A 27,302-nucleotide genomic window follows, 5' to 3' on the forward strand; every position below is an offset into this window, starting at 1 on the left:
CCAAGCAGCTCATATATTCAGAAATACAGTGCATAGAGCTACCGTGAAGAAAAAATTCACCCTTAAGACAATTTTTTAGTAGCGTACAAAACAGTAGAGCTTAGTGTGTACGTTTTCCACATGTAGGCATTAGTGCACTTCGCCCGTATGTCCCCTCTTCCTTCACACCATGTATTTGTATTTAAATCTAGACTGAACACATAGGAACTTGCAGTATTTGATGCCATGTGACGGAACTCACATGGAGGGGTTTTTTATTAACGGAAAGAGAACATAAAAAAAAGAGGAGAGAGAGAGAAGCCGAGACCAGCTTGCCTCTTCAGAAGAACAGTGGGAAGGGACTGAGAATGGGTGGAGTTTGTCTCTTAAAGAGACCTTTTGCACTTGCATACAGACTTGGAAAGGACCCTTGCCTGGCCAACATTCTGCCTGAATGCATCCTGCCAGGTGACAGGGGCCCGCATAATGCCTGAATCCTAGCATTCCCATATTTTCCTTATTATAAAAAGGTGAGGAAATTAAAGGGGATAGCAAGTGGGACAGGGATGGGGCCACCAGATTCTCAAAACTGCTTCTTGATGATATGGGCATTGACCATCTTTGGGGGTGGGGGGCTGAGAAAGCTGGGGTTTTAGTCACATCCTAGGGTAGCTGATTGTCTCACTGCTGGCCGGGTTATGGGGAACCATCTGGTACCTCTTGCACCTGGCAAGATATTGGCAGAGCAGAGGACAAGGTTAAGTTTAGGAAAAAAAAATTTTTTTTTAAGGTCCTGGTAATTAAGGAAATTGGGTGTCAAGATCAGAGAAAGGGGGGGACCCTGGCTTAGGCTGCTTAGGAAGGTAGGGATGCATCTGACCTGCTTGAGGTGAATCTTAGCTTCATGGAACTTACAAGAATTCTTTGAGTTTACAGAAAGATACAAGTTTTAGATGCACTAACACCCATTGCCTTCTCTCATTTCCCCTTCTCTTCTTTCTTCCAGGACCACTATTACACCATCATAGTCTCCTCTTACTATCATGTCCTATATAGATTCTGCATATGAGAGAAAATGGGATAATCTCTCTGAGTGTGTTTATATTTCACTTAACATGATCTCTAGTCCATCCATTCTTATTTTATCCTTATACCAAAACATTTTGTGAAATTCAGATTTAATTTGTTGAGTATATGTTAATTCTCCAAACATTTACCCTTCTAAACTGACAGCTGATTCAATAAAATTACTTACCAAGACCAAACACTAGGGAAAATACACTTCCTTTTTTGAGCTCAGTTGTGTATATGACCTCATGTTAAAATTTAAGATGGACTGCTGATCTTGGTAGTAGTGTAGCACACACCTTTAATCCCAGCATTCAGGATGTAGAATCGGGGCTCCTTAAAATAGAAATATGTAATAATGCATGAGCGTTTCATTTTCATCCACTGTTATGTATTTCTGTTTTAAAGAAGCAAATTCAGTTTATTTTTAAGCTGAAGCTAAGTGGTATCTGTGTTGTGTGTAATTGGAAGATGATCAAGAGAAGTTTCTGTTCTGTTTCAGTTACAGGTCTGATGGTACCAAAAAAGAGCCCCTTAAGATCCATTCTATGGTAAGTACTTTCTACTTACAAACAGGTATAGCCTATAAAACTCATTGCTTTTTCCCTTTTCCTCACAGTGAATTCATAAAATCAGAAAGCATTTTTATCTCTGCAGATTTTTTCCTATAGTTCATTTTTGGTGAAGTTTATTAATTTGTGTGTTTAAGATGGGGTTTACTAGGTGATGGTATTACACACCTTTAATCCTAGCACTTGGGAAGCAGAAGCAGACAGATCTTTGTGAGTTCAAGGCCAGCCTGGTCTACAAGAGCTAGTTCTAGCATAGGCTCCAAAGCTACAGAGAAACCCTGTCTCAGAAAAAAAGAAAGAAAGAAAAAAAAAGGAAAGAAAGAAAAAAGATAGGGCTTCTTGCTATATAACCAACATTTAGCCTCAAACTATATAGGCCAGGACTAGCCTTGACCTTATAATCCCCTTGCCACTGGAGTGATTTTGTCTTAAAAAATAAGGTAGATGGCTTTTGATGAATGACATCTTCTGACTTACACATATGCACGTGCACATGTGTACACATGCATGCATGCATGTACACACCTTCGCATACCTAATATATAGGCACACAATTGTAAGTTTTCAGTATAATATTTTTGAAACTACTAGCCAGCGCCTTTGAATATCATGCATCAAGTGTTATTATCAGAGGTTCACTAAGTTGGTATTTTATCCACAAACTGAAGAAGCATTTAGTTAGCTCCAGGTTCAAAGAAACCCTGACTCAAAGGAATAAAGAGAAAGCAATAGAATAGGAAATCAAAGATCACCTCTTGCCTCCATGTGTACCTGTAAATATACTCTACTTATACAGGTACACATATACACATATGAAACAAACAGTTATTAAGTTTTTAACAATTGGCAGCAGTCTGACCCTCACTCACCATTTTTTGGATTAAAGATAAATTACTATCTTGAAAAATACTATGATGGAATCTAGTTATAGAATATTAATTCTGAGTGGGCTTGGAGAAATACATTTAAATCTTTTCACTGTACACTTCACAACCAAAGAAATCTTTATCTAGAGGAACCAGATAGGTTGTGACCAAAGGTCAGGCTGGAATGAAAACACCAGTGTCACAGCTTCCAATCCAGTGCTCTCTGCTGTTTCCAAAGCTGCATCTGTGGTAGATGCTTCCTCACTGAGCTTCTGGTCATACAGAGCTGTCTTCTGGAAGAATTTCTTTGTATTTGAGAAGCAGGTAAATGAAATTGAGATGTTACGGAAGGATTTTTAGAATTGGAACCCTGAAATTGAAGCTGAGAACGTGAGTTAGTGTCTTATCATTCTAAGTAGAGGGCAATGGTGGTGGTTTCCTCTAGACATAGATAAGGTGTACTTGACAGCTAAGAATCATTGGTTTTGATTTTTTTATAATTTATTTTGTGTGTCTGTGTGCAGGATGTCTGTATATGTGGGCATGCTACCATGTGAATACCAGAGGACAACTTTACAGTTAGTTCTTTCCACCACTGTGCAGGTTCTGGGGTCAAATGCAGCTTCTCATAATTCCACACCTAGCGCTTTGACCTTTGTAGCCCTGGGTGTGATTCTTGTCTCTGGTTATTTTTCATGGTTTCAATATTTAACTGAAGTTATTATAAATAAGATAAAAATAACTTTTTGTTGCTTTGACTTTTTTTCTCTTATTTCTTCAAGAGCTGGGGTGCAGAAGGCTATCACTTATGGGTAATCAGTGGATTTGGTTCTCAGCACACTGAAATTGAGTCAGACCTCAGGAGTATAGTTAAACAGCCCAGCATTTTGCTATTTCAGTTCATCAAGAGTGTACTCACTGTAAACCCTTGTATGGTAAGTAATTAAAACTGTGGGGGGTTGTTTGTTTGGTTTGGTTTTTTTTAGTGCCTTTTAACAGAATTTTAGACCCCTTTTAATGATTTGAATATATTTCTAAATTAACTATACCTTCCTTGTATACTTCCTGTGGTTCATGTATTTCTATAAAATTTATGCCATAATCTGAACATTTTCTGAACATGTTTTGAATTTTTTCATTTTATTTTTTTTTAAAGTACCACAAGCAGTCCTAAAGAAGCAGTATTTATATGTAAGATAACTTGAATAATTTAGTCTTTATCTGAGTAAGATTATTCAAAGTGTGTCCATTTAGATACTACTTGGAAATGTTACTAGAGACTCCACAGGATTTAAAAAACAAATAAGCAAACAAAAAACCCATAAAACATTGTAGTTGGCTGGGGGATGGCTTAGTTGGTAAAATGTTCGCTTCATTCAGTGCATGATGAGGCCCTAAGCTGAGCATGGCAGTCTGCGCCTGTAATTTCAGCTCTCAGCTGCAGGTTCGGTGATGGACCTGTGTCAAAACATAAGTTGGACAGTGATTGAGGAAGACTTTTACTTGACTTCCACATGTGAGCACATAATCACACACATACCACAAAAAAAAAAATCTGTTTTCATACATGAAATAAAGGCTTTAAAACAAAGAGTAAATTAGGACGCCAGGACTTAGGTTGTCATCACATCTGGCACAAAAATGTAGTTGTAATTTAAAAAGCAATATTCCTTATTCAGCTGTAAATTTTAAGAAAGTCTTTGAAGAAAATGTCTAAAAGCCTGCTTTGGAAAATATTGCCCCAAATAACAATATAAATATTTTGCAGTACTTGTAATAAATATTTCAAAATGCAATATAAACTTTTTATGTTTATTTCTCTGAATTAATATATATTATGTGATTACATATTTTAATATGCTACAGTTATATGCTATGAGTGCATATCTCAGTAACTATTATTAATAGCTTTTTAAAAATGTTTGATATAACCAGTTACTTAAAATTTATAACACATTAAAAATTATTGTGAAAATAACCCAGATCTCAGAACTCTATACTGTAGTTGAAAATTAAGGATAACCCACCCCACCCCACCCCCAAAAAATAAGGATAAAGTATATTTCCTGCTCCTCCACAGGCTGGGGAGATGGCTCAGTGCGTGGGTAAATGAGGAGTGGATTTTGAATCCCCAGAACCTACATAAAAACCAGGTGGGCTTGTCAGCCTGTCTGTAATCCAGCAGGGAGGAGACAGGGATGGAGATTCAAGAGCAAGCAGACTAGTCTGCCTAGTCAAAGTAAAATTGGGTTTACCAAGAGATCTTGCTTCAGCGTATAAGGTGGAGAAGAGCTCTTGAGGAAGAGACCTGAAGTCAACCTTGGATCACCACAGGAATGTACATACATGGAAACACATATATACGTACACCATACACACTCTTACACAAAACAAAGTACCCTTGATTATATTTTGGACTAAATGGGAAGGGTTAGGGTACGACTGTCTGATTTCAATATAAGAAATCTTCCCACCTTGAGAACTCTGGCCCTCTAATTGAAAATCAGGGCATAATTAATTAAAATCAGAAGTTGTTGCATTTGTCTGAATATCCATAGAAACTAACACAGTCAATTGTAAACAATGTGTACTTACATGTAGTTTTTCAGGTGTAGTTCTCAGAGTATCAACATTTAGGATTGCTAATGAAAGGTACTGTTCAAACATTTGTAAGCCTGGGCATTAGCAAAACACACTGTACGAAAATCTTATTAACACTAAAAATCACTAAAATACTGACTCTTTTCTAAATGTAATATATGAGATATTATGTAGATTCTGTCATCTGAAGAAAATCAATATTGTGATATGGTACATGTTCAACAATAAAATTAAAACAGCATTTTACTTAATTGTCCCTACCTGTTGCTGGTATTTTTATTTGTTTTCCCTTTTGCCCTCTTTCTCTGTCTAGAGTAACCAAGAACAGGTGTTGCTTCAGGGAGAAGATCGCTTATACTTGAACTGTGGAGAAGCCTCACAAACCCAGAATTCGAAGAGTTCTTCAGCACGCGCTGATCATATGCCCAGTCGGGGAAAGAACCCATTTGCAGATGGAGGTCTGGAGTCTCAGGGGTTAAGCACTTTACTTGGACATCGACATTGGCATGTTGTCCAGGTCAGTGTTCATTTACTGACTCTTTCATTGGTAATATTATCACTTGAGACCAGTTTTTAATTATTTTTATTGCTGTATCTCTCTCAATGCTTTTTTTTATGTTTTTCCTTGCCTTTTTTCCTTTTCATTTGATAAGGAGTATATCCTCATCATTAATAGGATCAAGAACTAGAAGTTTATTTCTTTTCCCCTCAGTGAAGATAATTTTATTTTACTTTGAGCCTCTGTGTTGCTTAATCTAGCTCTATGAATTTGCATAGCCTAAAGAATATCCATTGCATGGAAAGTAGTGATTTGACCAGTACCCAGTAGAGCTGACTTTATATTTATAGTGCTTAATCACTTAACAGTAGACCCAAATTGCAAGCTTTTGAACATTTGAGAAACTTAATGTTCATAATTTTATTATTATTTGATGTTTTTCCAATTATGGCTTCATCCTGACACCACATTTAAGCTAGCAGGTTCTTTTAGTTTCTGACAGGTTGATATTTGATATGGATTAATTCTGATTTTTATGCCAGTTAAGATTAATTTGGTACACTGAGTAAACTGAAATTTCTTGAAAGAAATTTGTATGCATACTTTCAAAGTCCTAAACATTTTCTTCTTTTCATACTAAAACGTATCAGAGCCTATTCTTGGATTCGTTTCTTTTAGTCAGTTTATTTTTTGGTTTTTATTTTTCCTTTTCTTTCCTTTTGCAATAGGATCTTGCTGTGTAGTTGGTCTGTAATTCACGATTCTCTTGTCTCGGCCTCCCGAATGCTGGGACCATCCACATTCACCACCACACTAGCTTCTTTTAATCAATCTCTATTTCCATAATTCTTTACCTCTTCTCTGCTTATATCTTACTAGTTTTCTTCAGCTCTCATGTTATTTTCAGTTGATTTTGAACGAAGATAATTAAAAGACAGAAAAATGATCACTCTATGAAGGGTTAAAGGAGGAATAATTCCTACAGTTGACTTATAGTGTGCACTAAAAGAAAATGTATTTAACATACATAAATAAACTCATGGAATCAAACAATGTACATACCATTTTATTAGTAACAGTTTTTAAATATAAAACTGCATCAACTACTTCCTTGACTAAACTTTTCCACTGCTCCCTTCTCTCCTATAGCCATTTCTCTGCTATTTTCATTTCCCCATACTTTGAACTATTCATTCTACACTGACCTAGCATCAATGCCAGTTCTGCCTAGCCAGGTCTGTGTTACCAGAGAGCCAAGTAGAGCAGAGGATCAAAGAAGGTAGGTCTGGAACTAAAAAATCCATCAGGCAATAACAAAATTGAATTTCCTTCCAGCTCAAAAATTCAGTGATTCTTAGCATCCATGAAGCATTCCACTGAGTAAGCACATAGTGCTGACTCCAGAACTGCGGGCAGCAGCAAGCCTTGGCCTCTGATTGCCAGCTCTGCTCATGTCTGCAGACAAGCTTTCCAAGTGTGGATTTACCTAGGCCTCTTCATTTCCTCATTCATTCTGTTCTTTTAGTTTTGAATAAAGATAAGATAGTTTTGGTAAAATATTTATTAAATGATTAATTTATTTACCATAAGGGTAAACAAGTAGTTCACAAAACAAGAATGGTAAAAATGCTAAAACTTTATTCCTTATAAACTCTGATGAGGAAATGAGGGAAAAACAACAGCAACAACAACAACAAAAAACCTTTTAAAAACTAATATAAATAAAAATGTCACAGTTGTGCGCCCAAGACATTTTAGAATTTCAATTTTAAATTTCATAGAATTTTTAGAGCTGGAGGAATTTTAGAGGTCATATAGCCCGACTGGATCTGTACATGAGGAAACCAAAGCTCAGGAAGTTAACATGACTCACCGAGCATCACACAAAGGAGTACTGGTCAACCTGGCCTTTTGAAACAGCCTACATTAAAGTATAAAAAAATTAATGTGCTTTAAAAAGCTAGGTACTGAATGTTGAATCATATAATTACCATTGTCCTTGTACTGAAACTTATAATTTGCCTTTGTGGCCTTTTTTTTTTTTTTTTTTTTTTTNTTTTTAATTAGAGTTGCCTTGCTCTTCGCCTGCTAACACTGGAGCCTGGCAGTTGAATGCAGAGTGACAGTGATCTTTCTGGGTAGTGTTTATATAGTGCTAATGCTTTGCCTTCTAAGCTTCTTAGCCACCCATGTGGATTCCTTGGAGAAACTAGGGGCATGGTTTCATTCCCCTTCCCACTTATCCTCTCTTGTAGGATAAGAACACATTCTCCGTTAAAGTTGATTTGTTTGTATGATTTCTATTTTGTGTGTTTACTTTATAATTTAGAGTTCATCAAATAAGCTCCAGCTGATTCTGTGCTTTCTGTTCATTGTCTGGAATACTAAACTATTTTTATTTTTGTTTTGTTCAAGCCTTCTGTTTTGTACAACTTCCAGATTAGATGGTTCTCTAACCAAACCAAATGCATACACACGTTAGAAGTGAAGGTAGTAGCTGACAGAATAGACAGTGCCTTTTTGGATGTATTTTTTTTTTTAAATTTAGTTTTCTAAGTTACAAATTTATAAAGTACTGGAACACAATGTGAAATTAAAAAACAAAAGCCTTTTAGTTGTGGCTGTGTTCCTTCTAATGTTGAGTGTTTTGTATAATGTAAACTTTGGTGTCTAAGGTCTTTATTAGTGTTCTAAGGATATTGATTTTATATTTAACCTGGCTGTAACTATTTTGAAAGATTATCTGTCACAAAATGTGGGAAGTAAATATCAGGCACTTCATTGAGAGGTCGGTAGTGAATTATAAAGGCTATTTTGTGTATAAGTGATTTGCTCACATTCACCTAGTTTTATCAGGTGTGGAAGATGTGGGTTTGGGCGAAGATCTAATTGAATCTTTTAGTTTCACTATATAGACAAAACTAGTCTAGGCTGGAGACAGAGTTTAGCAGGAAAAAAGGAAAGCAGTTAGTTTCCATTTAGGAGAGACTGGAAAACCCTGTGATAAGAATAATAAGATACTCCGATCTGTACCTTAGCACCATCTCCTAGTGATGTGGCATGACTCCTGTGCCCTAGCTTTATAACTCAAGTGTGTTTAATATTAGCTGCCTATTCTGTCCACTGTTTCTATACACAGCATTAAGTGTACAGGACAAAGTTCACATGGCACATAGATCAAACAAGGTGACACCAGGAAAAAATGTATACTTTGTTCTAGTCATAAAATATTCAGACAAAATTAAAAAGCCTATTAATTTCAACTTATATTTGAGTTATGAAAATACATCATTTGTAATTTGTAGTATGTCATAAACTTTTGAAATTTAAAAGAATAGATTTTTTGGTAGAGATATGCATTAGAATGTGATAATCTGATAAGTTTTTACTGAGCCTTTATGCTGGAATCACTTTTGCAGTGATGTGCTAGCTGACATATCACATTTCATAGGAATTAGTGAAAAAAAAATCAAAGTTTGGGGAGTGTAGGTTTCTTTGAATTTTAGTTATTTTACCCAGTGTCATTGGTAATGAGTTGCTTTCTCTGGTGCACCTGTTACGTTCTTGTGTGAGTTTGAAATCTATGAATTTAGTTGTATTTTTAGGTTGATGTGCTGGGTGGCTGCATTCTAGTGCTTTATGAGTTAACAATCTGGAGTGAAGCGAGTGCTCTGGGGAGACGGCTGTTGCTTGATTCTCTTATCTTTACTCAGGCTTAAGGATTTGGTTATTTGTGACTTTCTGATTTGGATTTGTTTTTCAATATGTATCCAGTTTCTTGAGTCAAATTAAAATAAATTTCAATAAATTGAAGCTTTTCTTATTCCAGGAACAGAAGACTCTTGCGTTGTTCAGTTTTTCTGTTAGTTTACACTCCACTTCTCCAGCTGCTCAGGAAAGCTAATTCGTAGGTTAGGAGAGACAGAAGAGTCTGTAGAGTTAAACTTACTCCACCTTAATAACCCACAGAATTTTCTCCAAGTTTGAAAGTTTCACGGCACTGATAAAATGACACCATAAATGAAGGTAAAGCTAGATATCGTGGAAAACTGTATTTACCACTGATGCTTGAGAAGACTTAATATCTGAATTATATAAAGGTTCTTGTGGATCGATAAGGTGGAACAGCCTAAGAGAAAAATAAATAGTAACTTAAGCATGTCCATACAGGCTTGTAGATGCATCTTAAGAAGCAGGATAAAAAAATTAGGTAGAGGGGCTGGAGAGATGGCTCAGCAGTTAAGAGCATTGCCTGCTCTTCTAAAGGTCCTGAGTTCAATTCCCAGCAACCACATGGTGGCTCACAATCATCTGTAATGGGGTCTGGTGCCCTCTTCTGGCCTGCAGGCATATACACAGACAGAATATTGTATACATAATAAATAAGTATAAAAAGAAAAGAAAATAGGTAAGATAAAAATAAGCCAGTTCCCATTCTCAAGCAGCAGATTTTTGTTTGTTCTTACATTGACTGGTTTTATATGCATTGCTTTTTTAATCACCACAGTATAAAAGTAATAAAGATTTCCAGTAAAAAACAAAACTCTTGGCTCAAACTGTCGTTGGTCTGGGGGTGGTCTGCATGGGCAGACAGAAACTATTGCCTACAGTTTGGCTGCCATCACACACGCTTGTTGTCAGTTTGTATTGAGTTTACTATCAGAAACAAGCAGCGCTGTGGTGGAGGGAGGAAGTGTGGTCTAAAAGCTTGAAATTACTAAGATAGAACAAGTGAAATATAGGTTCATAAACTAATGCTCAATTCCAAGGGCTCTGCTACTAAAGCCACTACTCGGCACCTTAAACATTATGCAAGAAGCCGAATTTCATGCTGTGCTAAGTTCATGCTGTCAGTTGAACTATATTTCCTAAGTCTCACCAGACTGATATGTTATTTTCTCTAGATTTCCAGCACCTATCTAGAAAGCAATTGGCCTATACGGGTGAGTTGTTATTTTGTTGTGTTGTAGTAGCCATTCTGGGAGTTGAGTCCTTGTGGATTTCTAAGAGGGAAATAAGTGCTTGATCTGCTGTGTACTGCTAGTGGATTGCCTCTACACTTTGTCAAATATAGGTATCAATACTTGAATTTTTAACTTAGCATTTTATATTTAAATCACTGAGCAAACATTTATTAGTACTTTCTTTGCCTTACATTTTATTAAGTACTTTTTGTACCTAGTAAAGTATATATATTTGTAGGAAAGAGGTTTTAATTTTTTTTTAAACAGTTTTCAGCTATTGATAAACTCGGACAGAACATCGCCGTGGCTGGCAAGTTTGGGTTTGCACATTACTCTTTACTCACCAAAAAATGGAAACTTTTTGGAAACATTACTCAGGTTAGTCTTGTTTTTTTGTTAAAAAAAAAATCTAAAAATACATTTCAAGATACAGAGCCTAAAAAAGAATAACAGATAGTGAGGCTGAAGATGTAGCTCAACTGTAAAGCACAGAGAAGTGGGGAGAGACATGAAATTTGATTATTGCCAATAAGTCAGTTTTGATAAAATAGGTGATAATTTGAGACTGAGTTGAGTTGAGATTGTTGGCTTTTCTTTTTTTGTCAAGATTATTGACAAATGCTGGGAGATGACTTAGCCATTGTGATTTCTATACGAGCAAGGGAATCTCAGTTCAAATCCCCACAGGTCATTTAGATCCTGGGCGGAAATGGCAAGTTACCTGCAGTGCCATCCTTGGGAGAGAGACATAAGGGATCCCTGAAACAAACAGCCTGGAAAAACCAGTCCTACCAGCCAGCTCTGGCTTTGGTTGAGAGATGCTACCTTAAAGAATAAGGTAGAAGAGCCATCAAAGAGGATTTCAGACATCAAACCCTGGTCCATATGCACACACACCCCAACACCCACACCCATACACATGTGCCTACATAACACTTGGGAGGCACATAGACATGAAAAGAAGAAAAAAAGATTAGTAACAATAATTGTTTAGATTAGGGTTTAATATTATCTTTAAGATTGAGTTATCAGATGTGGTGAAACTAAATGTCTACAAAGTTAGAGATCATTCTTTGTGATATGTGCGTTGGTATAACAGAGGTGGCATGGAGGGTCAGAGGGATAATGAGTTAGATATTATGAGAGTCAAATGGGAAGAAATGAAGAAAAATAAAGTAGGTGTCTTTTGTGTCCCAAGCACTTTAAAGTGCTTTTATTTTATTATCAATCCAGTTATGACACTAGTACTACCATTTGCTAAAAGATTAGGATTCAGGCACTCATCTGATGAAGAATAAAGTCAGAAGTTAAATCAAGTTGTTTTAGATGCAGGATTAATGATGCTATCTGGTATTGAGATATTGTGAATGACACAGGTATTTCTTTATAGGAGTGTTTGTTTTTTAAAGATAGAACATGGTGCATTATTAATAATGGAGAAATAATTTAGGCAACTGAGAATGAGTCAGAAATAATCTGAGCTTTCTAAGAGTATTTTGTTACTTTATTGAAATTTTGGGTAACATAATTAAATACATCTTAAAATTTTCTTTGAAGGAGCAAAATATGATTGTGACTGGTGGCTTAGCCTGGTGGAATGACTTTATGGTCCTTGCATGTTATAACTTAAGTGACCGTCAAGAAGAGGTAACTTATTTTTTTCTCCTCAGAAATAATAGATTTTTAATTTTGGAGCTAAGCAGGTTTTAATTTCAGGTAGACAATAATCCATTAAAACCTGGACAGCATTTTATTCCAATAATTTATCATATTTTAATAGTGGAATTACTGTATTACTGTTTTAAGTTATCTATGTTCTTTTTTAAGGTAACAATTTGAATTTATAAGATAACCTTTTATATCATAGCATCCAAAGGCTGAGACAGAAGGATTATGAGCTCAAGTCTATTCTGAGATAAATATCCTATCTCAAAAAATAAATAAACCTAAAAAGGATAATCTTTTAGCAAGTAGGTAATCTATAAAGATTGGTAATAAAACATTATAAAAGCAAAAAATATATAAGAATGACTGTTCTTAAGGAGAACTTTATTAATTTATATGGTTTTGAGGAAATGATAGTCTCTAGTCAGTCTTGAGTACACAGATCTGAAACATGCTTTCATAATATTACATTTACTCTTGATCACATTATCTTTGGTTATTTATAAAGAATTAGCTAGCCAAAATAAAACATTATTCATTTTTTGCTAAGTCATTAATAATTCTTTTAACTCCTATTACTTTAAAGTGAGTTGGCGTTGGGAGGTGATCTGTAGATGAAAATATGACTGATGAAAATATGACACACATTCTTGGTAACTATTGTTACGTATATATGTCTGTCTATAACGCCCCCTCCTCCAGCTCAGAATCTACCTACGAACATCAAATCTGGACAATGCTTTTGCTCATGTCACCAAAGCACCAGTGGAAACATTACTGCTTAGTGTCTTCCGAGACATGGTGGTAGTGTTTAGAGCAGACTGTTCAATATGCCTTTACAGTATTGAAAAAAAATTCGATGGGTAAGTTTTATCATGGCATGAGTCACTTTTGTTCCTGTTTATGTTTCCTCTATTATGGTTTTTTTTTTGGGGGGGGGGGGNTGGTTTTGGAGCCTGTCCTGGAACTAGCTCTTGTAGACCAGGCTGGTCTCGAACTCACAGAGATCCTCCTGCCTCTGCCTCCCGAGTGCTGGGATTAAAGGCGTGCGCCACCACCGCCTGGCCCTCTATTATGTTTTCTAAAAACCTTTCTCCATCCTCCTATGTTGTTTCATTGTAAGGAGTTTTGGTTGTATTTATGTAGAGAGTGAAGAAAAAAGTACCTGTACTAAATGCTTGAGCTTGTCTTCCTGTGTTATTGGCCAGGGTTGGGGTGGGCATATACTTTGAGCTGAGATAAATCTTAGATACGTTTTTCACAATTTATTAGTAATTAGTATAGTAATAGCTGTTCTTCTTTTCAGACACTTGGAGAAAGTTAAGGAAACATCCTTAGAAAGCCTTAGATGTTGTTGTCTGCAGCACCAACGCTGAAATCCTGCTTTATTTCCTATAGTCTGATATAAAGTCAGCATACAGCATGGAGGCCAGACCTCTTGGGGTTTTGTTTTGTTTTGTTCTTAGAAGTATACTTGTTTAATAAGGACATGAATCATGTATTTGCTGAAGTACTATGATAGATTAGTAATGCAAAGATAAAGAACGAAGACATTACTATTTCAGTAGTTAAACTTCTGTCATTTCACAACCCCCCAACCGCAACTCCCAAGGTATTTCTATTCATATAATTTCCCTGCTGTTGGTTTTCAGGGCTCTATTTGTGTTGTAGTTTTGTTTTTCCTGCTTTCCAGTGCTTTACTGCCTTTTTTGTCTTATTCCTGTATATGTTCCTTGGCTCTCTCAACTTTAGTAATCCTGACGGAAGAATATTTAGGGAAAAGAGGACAATGGGGAGAAGACATTTGGGTCTGCTGTAGACATAAAGTATGTGTGTGTGTAGCAGCTGAAAGGAGGAAAAAAATATATGAACATTGTTGAACTATGAACCTTCTTTTTTTCCAGCTCGAATACCTCGGCTAGTGTTCAGGTTCTTCAGGAGGTTTCAATGTCACGGTACATTCCTCACCCTTTCCTGGTAGTGTCTGTCACACTGACGTCAGTGAGTACAGAGAATGGAATCACCTTGAAAATGCCACAGCAGGTACCAGTGCATTTCAGTCTCCAGTGTCTTAGGTCAATGTTAGGGTCTGTTTATTTGTTCAGCAGATTCATGGTAAGGTCTACAATGTACCTTGCATGAAGATGCTGAGTCTTAGTGGCAAGCCAAACAAACCAGTTTCTGGTCAACATTAAACAAGTAATTACACATACATGAACTACTCTGAAGTAGTAGAAATATACTAGAAATCTGATATAATCAATCTGTATCACCAGTCGGAGGGGTTTTACAGTGTCAGTGGCCTGAGCACAGGAAGGGAAGGGAAGATGGAAAGAAGTAAAATGAATTTTGAATGTGGAGAACTCATTGCTTTTAGGAGGGAGACAAAATAGATCCCATAGTTTGTGGGTGTAGGAACCAGGTATACAGTGGTGCTGCCAACACCTGGGGTGCAATCATTAACTATTCCAGGACTGCTTCTGCTACCGTAGCAGTTTCACCTGTTATCAAAGGAAAATTCTTTTTATTTTTTTCCATGATTTATTTAACTTTATGTGCATTGATGTGAAGGTGTCAGTTCCCCAGTTATGAACTGCCTATGGGTGCTGGGAATTGAATCCAGGTCCTCTGGAAGACCAGCCAGTACTCCTAACCCCTGAACCATCTCTCCAGCCCTGGGAAATTCTTAATATGTAGATTTGTCATCTCTTATCTATTCAATCCATCTTTTTCTTCTAATTTAGGTACTTACATTAAATTTAGCATTCTCATAAAATTATGGAGAGTTTAGCTGCTGTATTAGAGAGCCTCTTTCCACTGTAGTTAAAATTGTTACCAGCCATTATAAGAATTCTCATTGGGAATAGCCTACTTATTTCTCTATTATGTGGAATAACAAATAATAAAAACAACTGTCTACATGAGAACCTCTAAAATATTTGCAAATCATTGTCATTCTCTTCTCTCCTTATACATCTCTTTGAAACATTACATCTGCATGCCAATTCGTCCCACATCATATCACCAACTATGTCATACTTATTCCTTATTAACTCTACTGGTCTCCCTCTTGAACTTAATAAATTGCTTTCTTCCTTACAACACAGCTGCCATTCCTTCTGTAAGCTCTATCATAGTAACCAGCTAGTCCTGTTTCACACAATTCCCACTAAGATTTTTGAAAAATGTAAGAATTAAAGAGACCATTTTATGTCTCAAGAAACTAACTGGTTCAGCAGTGATTATTATTAGATGAAACTTTACCTCATACCCAAACCTTAGACACCAATGTATCATTAAAAGTTGGGAAGAAACATGTTGTATGCTTCCTAAAGCAGTACGATAGGAAGTTTATATGAAAACTTTTCACCAAAAACATTGAACCTAATTAAATTGTCTAGAATCATCTTCCAGTCTTAAAAATGATAAAGAATTAGCAAAGTTATACTGCGCAGAAGAAGGCTATCAGTTCATATTAGCTGTAAATGAGCCTCCCAGTGCAGTGTCAGCAAGCTGCATTTATGAAGAAAGTATGACTTTTGCCGTCTCGGGTGTTTTTTTTTTTTGTTTTTTTTTCTTTTCTTTTCCTGTTGGGCTTATAGTTCTAGCAGATTTGAGTCTCTGGTGAAGTTAAAAAGCCACCAAACAGCAGCTGAGAGCTCACATTTTGATCTACAAGCAGGGAAAAGAGAGAGGGAGGGAGGGAGGGAGGGAGGGAGGGAGGGAGAGAGAGAGAGAGAGAGAGAGAGAGAGAGAGAGAGAGAGAGAGAGAGAGAGCGAGCGAGCATAGTTTTTGCTTTAAAATACCTTAACAAATTTAGAAAGGAAAAGACTTTGTATAAGCCAGATATAGTGGTGATCAATAGTGTCATTAGTAAGGGGTACAAAAATTTAAGAGGACTTCATAAAGAAATGTTTATCTTAGGAAAGAGCAAATTAAAAAGTTGAAATGTAATAAGAGTTAGCCTGAGGTCACAGCACAAAAACAAGTCTTGCTTTATTAATCCCCATCTTTAAAAACAAATGATGAGCCTGATTAGTAGTCAGGTGCCTCTCAGGAGAGTGTAAGGTCCCTGTTAAAACCACAAACTCCTGGATGGAGAGATGGCTCAGCTAGGCTCACAACCAAAAAACTCCATAGACTCCCATGTAGGATTGTCTGCCAGGAAGCTTCTAGGGCAAGAGGGTGTTTTGACCTTTCCACACTTAGAATTTTGAGCAGTTAGCTTGTGTTTTTCTGAGAACTCATGAAGTTGCCTGTATTAATATAATCACTTATAATAATAATGTCAATAAAATATTAAAACTGTTTAGTAGTAATAGCCACTTTTTGAAGAAAAGACACATATATTCTTCTAAAGAAGTATGTAAAAGATAGTGGTGAAATCTACTATCTTAAAATCAAATGAGGAAGTGCCAAGCAGTGGTGGCACAGGCCTTTAATCTCAGCACTTCGGAGGCAGAGACAGATGTATCTCTGAGTTTGAAAACAGCCTGGTCAGCCTGGTCTATGGAGCGAGTTTCAGGACAGGCTCCAAAGCTACAGAGAAACTCTGTCTTGGGGAGAAAAAAAAAAATGAGGAGCTAGATATATGGCTCAGTGGTAGAGCATTTACCTAGTGTGCACAAGGCCCGTTATGAAAATTAGTCATATTATAGTAAATTCTAGTAAGTCCTTTCAAGGTCTTCAGAAATGTTTGTGGAGCTTGTCCACATGTGAATGCCCAGTCAGCCATGGTGTCTTCATTTACGTGTGCATATTTGTTGTTCTTTTCCCTGTCACTTAACTATATTATCCATTTTCTGAGGGTGTGGCTTTTATGGTTCCCAGATAGCTTTTAAATTCTGTTTTCAGTCTCCTTCCTGCATGTTAGTAGAAGAGTCTCATTTTTTATGATGGGCATCCAAGGTTTAACGTTGCCCCCTCCCCTTCTTACACATTCTAGGCAAGTGTGGGGCTACATCTGCAGCTTGCCCGTTCATATACAACCACGAATTTTAAGTATTATAAAACTAGATTTATATAGTGCAACTGATTCTTTTCCTTTGAGTCCTAAATGGTCCTGACGGAGCCAGCAGGGATCAGCATCTGAGACAGCGCACAGCAGCAGATTAGCCCTCTCTTCCCGGGTCCTCTTCAGCTTTCCGCCCTTAGCATCTTCAGCTCTGCTCAGCTGTCATACCCTTTTCTATTTGGAAATCTTATGTTCTTTCCAGCTTAGTGGGGGTGAGTGGGGGGAAAGAAATTCATTTGTCCTTCCCTGGTTTTCCTCCTTGTCGATGTCCTCAACTTTCCAAAAGAGATTATTTGTTATTATGTGTTTCATGTGTGTGTTTGCCTATGGGTGTGTGCATATGAGTGCAGGTGCTGGAGGAATTCAGAAGAGGGAACTGACTCCCCCGGAGCTGGACTTACAAGCCATTGAGAGCAGCCAGCGTGGTGCTGGGAATGGAACTCAGGTCCCCTGTAAGCAGGAAATATTCCTAGGCACTGGGGCTGTCACTCCTGCACCAACCTCAGATTTTCCAATAACTCACTTAAATTTTGTGCCTTGAAGCCATCTCTGGTTCAGACATGCTTTTTCTATTTTTTTTTCTTTCATACCTAAGTCAACAGTAAACTCTGATCACTATTTTAGGTAAAATAATCTCCTTTACAGGTTAAAAATCCTTGATTTATCTGATAGTTGTTTTACAACAGTGTTTCGCACTCTGCTGTGTCCTTGTTTAAGCAAGGTGGTGCAGTTTACAGTAATAACTGTAGGCTCTTTACTCTGGCATTTGATTGAACATTTTTTTTATTTTTTTTATGGCAATAAAAAATTGCAGACTAGTTCCTTATTCCTGAGTATACCAATTCATCCTGACTAAACAGGATTTTTTCTTTAATGATACTTTCATTTGAGAGGCATGTGTGGTGGTTTATATTCTGCTGCCCTTTTGCTTGACTTTCCAAGTTTTCCTTGAAGATCTGTTGCCATTCAGCCAGGAGACCCTTCTCAGTTTTCCCAGTGGATCTGCCCTAGCTCCATACTCATTTATATTTAATGCTGAAGTTAGAATACCAGCTTTCTTCCTGTTATGTTTTTTCCTGACCTTCCAAGTCTCTCCATATCCTTTTAAACCTTCCCTAGTGATGCCAGCTAGATTACTGAAATGACCTAATTTTTTGTGAGACTCTGAAGTTCTCTTAGTTTTTCCAGAATAATTCAGTTCTGCGCTCATTGGTCATTAGCCAGGAAATTCATATTCCTACAGAGTCTAGCGGAGGGGCTGCACAGAGTGTAACCCCAGTAACTGCTGTTTGCTTGTTTAACCTTTACATTTTACTAGGTGGCGAGGAAATGCCAAGAACATGTCTAAACATTAGTATTGCTGAGTTTCTCTTCTGAAATTTCAGGCTCGTGATGCAGAGAGCATAATGCTGAACCTTGCAGGACAGCTCATCATGATGCAGAGGGATAGGTCAGGCCCTCAAATCCGGGAAAAGGACAGTAACCCTAACCAAAGGAAACTCGTGAGTAAAAGTGTAAGGCATTTCAAGCCCTGTGAAGTTAGGAACTTAAGCTTTATGAGTAGAGGAATGTAAGGGCAGAGCAGTGTGTTGTAATTAGAAACTAAGAAAATATGTAAAATGTAAAATTCATCTTAAAACTGCGCTAAGAAAAGAGATAAGTGAAGGGCAAGTCCTAAAATAAAAAAGTATCTCACTTTCCAGAGGCCACTGCTTAGGTGCGTATTTGTAAATTTCATTAGAGATTGGTATTCAAAGGGTTTTGTTTTTAGAGTTCAGTGCATATCCTTTGAAAGATTACTGCTGTTATTATCTCTAATTCTAAATAATGTCCCTACTTAAAAAAAAAAAAAAAAAACCTAATTCTTAAAGTCTACAAAGCTAGTACCTATGAACTTAGAACCTACAAGCTTAATAGGAAATCCAAACCCAGCAATTCTTGTGTCTCTTCCTTCAGCTGCCATTTTGTCCTCCGGTTGTACTAGCCCAGTCGGTGGAAAATGTCTGGACTACCTGTCGAGCAAATAAGCAAAAACGTCACCTTCTGGAGGCCCTCTGGCTGAGCTGCGGTGGTGCAGGGATGAAAGTTTGGCTCCCCCTCTTTCCAAGGGATCACCGCAAGCCCCACTCTTTCTTGTCCCAGCGGATCATGCTGCCTTTCCACATCAACATTTACCCCCTGGCCGTGCTGTTTGAAGACGCATTGGTCCTTGGTGCTGTCAATGACACTTTACTCTACGATTCTTTGTATACACGGAACAGCGCTAGGGAGCAGCTGGAGGTGCTCTTCCCTTTCTGTGTTGTGGAGAGAACCTCTCAGATCTACCTCCATCATATCCTCCGTCAGCTTCTGGTCAGGAACCTTGGAGAGCAAGCACTGCTCCTGGCTCAGTCCTGCGCTGCATTACCTTACTTCCCGCACGTGCTGGAGCTCATGCTCCATGAAGTGTTGGAAGAAGAAGCTACCTCACGGGAGCCCATTCCCGACCCCCTGCTTCCCACCGTGGCGAAGTTTATCACCGAGTTCCCCCTTTTCCTTCAGACAGTCGTGCACTGTGCCAGGAAGACTGAATATGCTCTGTGGAATTACCTTTTTGCAGCAGTTGGAAATCCCAAGGACTTATTCGAGGAATGTTTGATGGCGCAGGATTTGGATACAGCTGCTTCTTACCTTATTATCTTACAGGTAATATTTCTCCTTATAAAGGGAGAAGAAATAGTGATCTTAATTTTAGAGAGGAAGGCATGTCTTATGGTAATGTTTATTAATCGTCATATTTTCTCTACTGTGTATATATTTCATTTTGAAGAGCTGAAGCTTACCAAATGACCACATTTCCTTATGTTATAAAAGTAGCATTTAAAAGTATTATAGCTATTTTTCCCTAAATAGGCCTATAACATATTGAAGTATAAAGGGGTGTGTGTATGTGCGTACACTTACACCCAGGTATATACGTGCCTTGGTGTGCATGTCAAAGGAATCTCTAGTATTGACCCTTGCCTTCAGCCTTGTTTGAGACAGTGTGTTCATCTTTTCATTACCACATAAGCCAGGAGAGCTGGGTTCTGTGCAGAATCCTCCCCCCATATATTTGTAGGGGCTCCATGAGACTACAGAGGTATGTACTGCTGTGTCGGGCTTTTTGTTTTTGTTTTGTTTTTAAAGATTTATTTATTGTGTATACAGTATTCTGCCTACATTCATGCTTGCAGGTCAGAAGAGGGCACCAGATCTCATTACAGATGGTTGTAAACCACCATATGGTTGCTGGGAATTGAACTCAGGACCTTTAGACAAGCAGGCAGTGCTTTTAACCACTGAGCCATCTTCAGCCCCTTTTTTGTTTTGTTTTTTTAACATGGATTCTGAATTCATGTTGTCGGGTTTGCATAGTAAGAAATTTACCCATTAAACTGTCTTCTCAGCTGAAATTCATTAAACTGTCTTCTCAGCTAAAACTTTATTATTAAATATATATGATGTGCACGTTCCATTAGAAATACTTTAATGTAAGAAACATTAACAGTAGGAAAAGACGGATTAGTGCATTCGTTACCCACAGTAATTGATTTTTTTTTCCTTATAATGTGAAATTGCTGGAAGGATTCTGAATAACTAACACAGCATCCAGTCTTACCCTGCCTGTGGACAGCTGAGAAGGCTCAGAATTGCCACACTGATAACCTTTGTGTAACACATTTTTCTTAAAGTAATGAGACCCCCAAAAATGTTTTATTATATATTTGGTAAAAAGCCTAGAAACTTTACTACTGTAAATCTGATGGATTTCAAGGCTACATTAAAGTTATTTCATTTGTACAGAAAGCTAACCATAAAGCCAGTTTGAATCTCAAACGGAAGCAAATTTCTTACCATATCATTGCTTCATGACAACTAACTGAAACTGGAGGAGATACTCGAGGAGAGGCTAGTGGCCCCAGCTTATTTGGCTAGTTAGTCATAATGGAAGAAAACAGCAGCATCATAAAGAAAGTCAATGTAGCTGTGTTTTCCTTTTGCTGACCCTTGTTCTTCCCAGCCCTCCCACCGACTGCCTGGGTTGCTGGGAAAGAGGCCAGGCAGCTTTCAGTGAGCGCAGGCAGGGTGCTAGGTTGTGCCAGAAGTGCTGGGAATGTTCAGTTTGTAGTAGTGCTGCCTGGTCCTGCTTGAAGCAAGCATGTTTGGTGACAAAACACTATAGGAGAAAGGCCAAGTGTTTTGGAGTCAGGCAATACTAGATTTATCTTGCTTTTCTATTGACCTTAAACAATTTGGATAACTTTGTCTACTTATCCTGTAAAATGAGAATGATGTAACTTTTTACAAAGAGAAAGGCATGATGGGTGTGAGGTATGCATTGTTCCTCTAACATGTAACAGTGCAGTGAGTCCTAGTAGGAGCTATCCTGGCAGAGCCCCTGCTTCGCTTTCGCCATTTGGTACTTTTAAATGCTCCTTTTAATCTTACAATTAAATTGCCTCAAGCCAGCTAATTCCTTGGGCTGAGGGAAGTGTCAAAAGAATTGCTCTATCTTCCAAATTGTATCGTATAAATGGATTGTTGTCTTCCGTGGTGGTTTTTTGTAGAACATGGAAGTCCCTGCAGTAAGCAGGCAGCATGCCACCCTTCTGTTCAACACAGCACTGGAGCAAGGCAAATGGGACTTGTGTCGACACATGATTCGATTTCTGAAAGCCATTGGTTCTGGAGAATCTGAGACACCTCCATCCACACCTACGGCTCAGGTTAGTTGTAGAATTGTACAGCTTCTCTAGGACATCCAACTACATGGCATCTTTGGCTAAAACTACTGCCTGCTATAACTACAGGAGCCCAGTTCAAGTGGTGGATTTGAGTTCTTCAGGAATCGGAGCATCAGTTTATCCCAGTCAGCTGAAAATGTTCCTCCTGGTAAATTCAGCTTACAGAAAACACTAAGTATGCCATCTGGTCCTTCTGGAAAAAGGTAAAGGAATAAAGAGCAATTGCTGTTTCCAGAGCATCTGTCACATAGCACTTCAAGGCATTTGTATAATTAAGTCTTAAGAGAATACTTAATTCAGTTGCAAATCTTTTTCATTTGCAAAACACTTAGAGACCGCTTCTTTTTTTCTTTCTCTTTCCTGTTAAGTTCATTCCTGTGCTCTGTGTAAGTTTTATGCCATTGTACTAAGGTAGATTGAGATGTACTTGTTCTAAATGTAATTAACATAGATTACTTCTGATGACAGAGAACCAGAACAAAACATTAGGTATTGGGAGAACTGAAGGCCTGGTGCGTTCTGAAAACTAAAGACTACATCTTTCAATTGCATGGAAAATGGTCTCTAGCGGTGTGGCTGTGGTCTGGGATTTCCTCTGGCTTGTGAAGTCCTTGCATTGCTTCTGTGTTCCTTGTTCTTGGCCCCTACGACTTTCCTTTCCTAGTTGTTTCTTTCATGTTATTTGTATTTTTATTGCAATTCTGGGCACATATCAAGAGTTTGCATATTTGATGGTATTTTACTTTTTATTCTGTCACTAGTCTTTAAAACTTCTTCCCCAATACAAACATACTGTAAACCACAGCCATGGAGAGGAGTATCAACAGTTGCCAGACACACATTCAACTTAAAAATTTGGGTTAATACCTTACCAAGAGTTCAAATGCCAGGCACTATTCTAGGCCTGTTTGCATGTTTAGGTCTTAATCCTTTAAGCAGGATTGTTACTCGATGTGCAGGTGAAAAAAATAGAGGCTCAAAAAAATAATTGATAATGTTTACACGACTAACCAAGTGAAAACTAAGCGTGAGACGTTCTCCCAATGCCAGGCTCTTTACTCCTCCATGCCCTGCTTCTCACTTCCAGCCCACTACTCAGTTACCATAGCTATGAGATGAGAAACTATATCATTAATTTATAAGTTTTGTTTTCTTATCTATACAACTCAACTAGAGAGGTTTTCTTTTACATTTTCCCCTCTTTTTCATTAATATTTTTAACAAGTGCAATATTTGTTTGCTCTTCTTCCCCCTCCAATTATACACCACCTCTTCCTGGTCTGGCTTTTGTTTGTCTTCTATTTGTTCTTATTTCATATATTCAATTCCACAGATTGGTCTTAAGAAGTAACTTTGTGCCTGGCATGGTGGTGTACACCTTTAGTCCCACTACTTGGGAGGCAGAGACAGGATGATATCCATGAGTTCAAGGCTAGCCAGGTATAGTGAATTCTGAGACTATATAGAAAGAGCCTGACTCAAAATTAAAAACAAACAAAAAAGGTGACTCTGTGCCTTGTTTCACAGGTTGTGGTGGTATGGTATAGAGAAGCCCTGAAGCTTTTTCTTCCTGTTCAATCACAATTAGATATTGAATCTCTTGCTTCCTTTTCAACTTTATCTAATGCTACGTGAAAGTGTGTGGAGTTCTTCAGTTAAGCTGCTCTTTAGCTTCCTTCTGTGTCTTCCAGATGGAGCAGAGACAGTGACTGTGCTGAGAACATGTATATTGACATGATGCTGTGGAGACACGCTCGGCGACTCTTAGAAGATGTGCGCTTAAAGGACCTCGGTTGCTTTGCAGCCCAGCTAGGCTTTGAACTAATCAGTTGGCTTTGCAAAGAACGTACTCGAGCTGCCCGTGTAGACAACTTTGTAGTAGCATTGAAGAGACTTCACAAGGATTTCCTGTGGCCACTTCCCATTATCCCAGCCTCTTCTCTCAGTTCCCCTTTCAAAAATGGAAAGTGCCGAACAGGTAATGTGGACTGCTGACGGTGTTAAAAGTTGTGTTTTATTTTAGATACTTAGACATGTTAGCACTGGTGGAAGTTCAAGGAGCTCTTTTCATTCCAAAGTTAAAAGCAAATAAAAGCCAATTTTTTTTTTTGTACATTAAGCTGGAACATCCACCATCTGGCCAAAGATATATATCAGGTAGAAACTATTATCTCTTAAGTCTTTTGGGCTTGAAATTTGAGAATTGAATGTAGAAGTTCCTGTATTTACCTTATTGTAGCAAAGAATCTAGAATGAGTCAGTCATGACCCTCAAATAAGCTCAGCTATGATTGATTACCTAACAGAGCACATCCCAGGTGATGATAAATTGTCTTTGACATGTGCCATTTTCTGAACTCGGAGAGGAAAATATTTGAGTAAAAAAAAAAAAGTTTATAAATTCAGATATTTTTCCAATTATTTAAACGATACCCTTTTATCATGGTGTTTGGAAACTTTGGGTTATCTTAAACAAAGCAAGTCACTTAGATCAAGACAGTAAGTGGTCTAGGTACAATAAGAAACATACAGTGCCTCAGAGATAGTCTCTTCCATAATTTCACATCCCTAGTTTTGAATAAATGATACCATATATGACGGTGATTGGCTTTGAACTGATCGTTTTGTCAATGACAATACTTTTTTTTTGCTTCTGGACTTACCGTGCAGTGGGAGAGCAGCTGTTAAAGTCTCAGTCAGCTGACCCTTTCGTAACCCCTGAGATGGATGCTGGCATCTCTAACATCCAACGAAGTCAGAGCTGGCTCAGCAACATCGGCCCCACCCATCGGGACACAGACATAGCCTCATCCCCTGGACCACAAATGCAAGATGCTTTCCTGTCACCATTATCTAATAAAGGTATTTATCTAATAAAGGAACAAGCTGTAGCTCTTCTTGAGTTTTGTTTGGGAAAAGATAGTGTGCCATAGCATTTCAAAGATACAGCATCATACTTCTGTCGGTATCCCGAAGAACTAGCCATTAGACATCTGCCGGTACAGGTGGATAATGGCAAATTGACTTCAGCAGTGCTTTACCATATTTATCGTAGATGTATGGGATATAGAGCAGCACTAAATAAATCTTTGCAGTCAAGTTTTTTAATTTATATTTATTGTGTATGTGTATCTGTCATGTGTGTGAAAGAATACACATGTAGAAGTCAGGACAATTTTGTGTAATTAGTTCTGTCCTTCCATCTTTTTGTGAGTTTCTGAGACCAAACTCTGGGTATCTGTCAGGCTAGTATCTGGTGGCAAGTGACTTTACTCTCTCTGAGCCATCTTGCTGACCCTTTGCTATAAGGAATTTTCCATTAAAAATGTACTTTCCATCACTGGTTTTTATTTCATTAATAACATTTATGAAAAATTCTTTTTCATTTTCATTTTACCTCTTGGCTTTCAAAGTTTGAAATATTACTCAGTCACCCGAGTAGTTGAAACTACACATCTACTCTCCAAGCCCAGATCAATTTTTTCCTGTTTTCTTCATGGCAGCTATTTACCTAGTATTGGGCTACCATTTTGTCATCACTATTAGTGAAGCCTATGTCTTCTAACCGCTATTAGTTTTAATTATAAAATTAGGAAGTTTTCCCATTTTAAGGCATATAATTTCTTTTTATTGCCCTGCTAGTTCTTAAAATATATATGTTGTTCATATAATGGCTGTTTTAGTAATAGATTGAACATTTTCATTTTGATATCTTGAGGAGAGATTTAGTATTTTTGGAAATAACTAATATAATGAAAGGAAAATACTCATGAAATGAAAAGCTCATTTATAACTTCTGAAATTTCCTCATCAGGTGATGAATGCAGCATTGGTTCAGCCACAGACTTGACTGAAAGCAGCTCCATGGTGGATGGAGACTGGACAGTAGTGGATGAAAACTTCTCCACACTCAGTTTAACTCAGTCCGAGTTGGAACACATCTCCATGGAGTTGGCAAGTAAAGGCCCTCATAAATCTCAAGTTCAGCTTCGGTGAGTTTCTCAGATTGTTGGAAACACAAAAAGCCTAACCAGGTTTCTGTGTGCAGTAGACACTGGAGCTACTTTCTAAGTACTTACCGCCCTTTGTGTGTCAGCAGGCCTCTCATACAAATCACTCTGTTGTTCTTTTATAGTTATTTGCTCCACATTTTCATGGAGGCGGGATGTCTGGATTGGTGTGTTGTCATCGGCCTGATTCTCAGAGAATCCTCAGTCGTCGGTCAGATTCTGAGCATTGCCCAGTCTTCAGAGATGGATGGAGAGATGCTACAGAACATAAAAACAGGGCTGCATGCTGTGGAGCGATGGGCCGCTACTGACTGGTAAGTGCTGGCTTCCACACACTCGGTAATGCTTGATGAATAGCGACTTCACACTACGATTGTTACAGTGGTAAGGTGTTGGTGCACATGCTGTGAATCCCAGGACTTGGGAGGCAGAGGCAGGCAGATCTGAGTTTGAGGTAAACCTGGTCTAAATAGCAACTTTCAGGTACATGATACCCTATTCTGCACCCCTCCCCCCCAAAATAAACTTATAACTCATTCATTTTGGAGGTTTTCATTTTTATATTTTAAAGTAATTTTCTCTAACCATTGTGTACTCAGCCACTCAAATGGGTACTGTTTACTGAATAATTTATAGTTTTGGTTAGTTATAATGTGGAAGCATATGCTGACTTAAGATTGATGTCGTACAAGTGATCTAAGAATGAGACAAACTTAGATTGGTAGTTCTGTGGTCAGAATAGCATAACATACACACAAAGACAGGTTATGTAGTCTATATAAATTTCACCACTTCATGGTAAGCTACTAGCATTTCCAAATCAGAAGTAGTAGATGGTAATTGAGAGGACTGTCCTTGTCAGTAGTCAAGTATAGATTTGAAGCTGTTGTTACTTTTTCCCTACTTACCAAATGTATTTAAGTTAGATACTTTCCAGATGATCCCTTTGAATCTAAAATCTATTATTCCTTGTTTCTTATTGCAATACTATTTTGAAATAACAGTCCTTGCCCTCACTGCTAAGAAATTTAAGACTCACCTTGAGCCAGGTACCTCTGTTCCGAGAAGGATGCTCAAGAGTCTTCTCTCCGTCACCTGGTTTACTACACTAATGGCTACTAGGAGTTTATCTAAACATTTAACCAAGTTGTGCATGTGTGTATGCCATTGTACTTGTGTACACAGTCAGCTGCAGGTGCCCTTCACAGGAGCTATTCACCTTGTTTTTTGAGGTAGGGTCTCTTCACTGGGATCCGGGGCTCACTGATTTGGCACGGCTGGCTGTCCAGCACACCTCC

At 37.9% G+C, this 27,302-nt stretch overlaps 1 protein-coding gene across 6 annotated transcripts in view; it reads left to right on the forward strand.

The window, feature by feature from the left end:
• Ric1 (RIC1 homolog, RAB6A GEF complex partner 1) overlaps positions 1 to 27,302 on the forward strand; it is a 106,368-nt gene that overhangs the window by 57,477 nt on the left and 21,589 nt on the right. For 4 of the 6 annotated variants that reach the window (XM_050157234.1, XM_050157244.1, XM_050157218.1 and 1 more), the window contains exons 10-25: positions 1,550 to 1,598; positions 3,268 to 3,420; positions 5,400 to 5,603; positions 10,490 to 10,528; positions 10,817 to 10,927; positions 12,107 to 12,196; positions 12,917 to 13,077; positions 14,119 to 14,257; positions 18,615 to 18,743; positions 19,186 to 19,914; positions 21,819 to 21,977; positions 22,062 to 22,198; positions 23,687 to 23,973; positions 24,665 to 24,856; positions 25,809 to 25,986; positions 26,130 to 26,318. In XM_050157234.1, the coding sequence (XP_050013191.1) occupies positions 1,550 to 1,598; positions 3,268 to 3,420; positions 5,400 to 5,603; positions 10,490 to 10,528; positions 10,817 to 10,927; positions 12,107 to 12,196; positions 12,917 to 13,077; positions 14,119 to 14,257; positions 18,615 to 18,743; positions 19,186 to 19,914; positions 21,819 to 21,977; positions 22,062 to 22,198; positions 23,687 to 23,973; positions 24,665 to 24,856; positions 25,809 to 25,986; positions 26,130 to 26,318 (2,946 nt within the window). The remainder of the gene's footprint in view (positions 1 to 1,549; positions 1,599 to 3,267; positions 3,421 to 5,399; positions 5,604 to 10,489; positions 10,529 to 10,816; positions 10,928 to 12,106; positions 12,197 to 12,916; positions 13,078 to 14,118; positions 14,258 to 18,614; positions 18,744 to 19,185; positions 19,915 to 21,818; positions 21,978 to 22,061; positions 22,199 to 23,686; positions 23,974 to 24,664; positions 24,857 to 25,808; positions 25,987 to 26,129; positions 26,319 to 27,302) is intronic. The other 2 variants (XM_050157226.1, XM_050157219.1) reach the window with 2 other exon arrangements.

Source organism: Alexandromys fortis, unplaced genomic scaffold (genome assembly GCF_014885135.2).
Source record: "Alexandromys fortis isolate MF-2015 unplaced genomic scaffold, M_Fortis_MF-2015_v1.1 scaffold_10, whole genome shotgun sequence".
NCBI classification, from domain to species: Eukaryota; Metazoa; Chordata; class Mammalia; order Rodentia; family Cricetidae; genus Alexandromys; species Alexandromys fortis.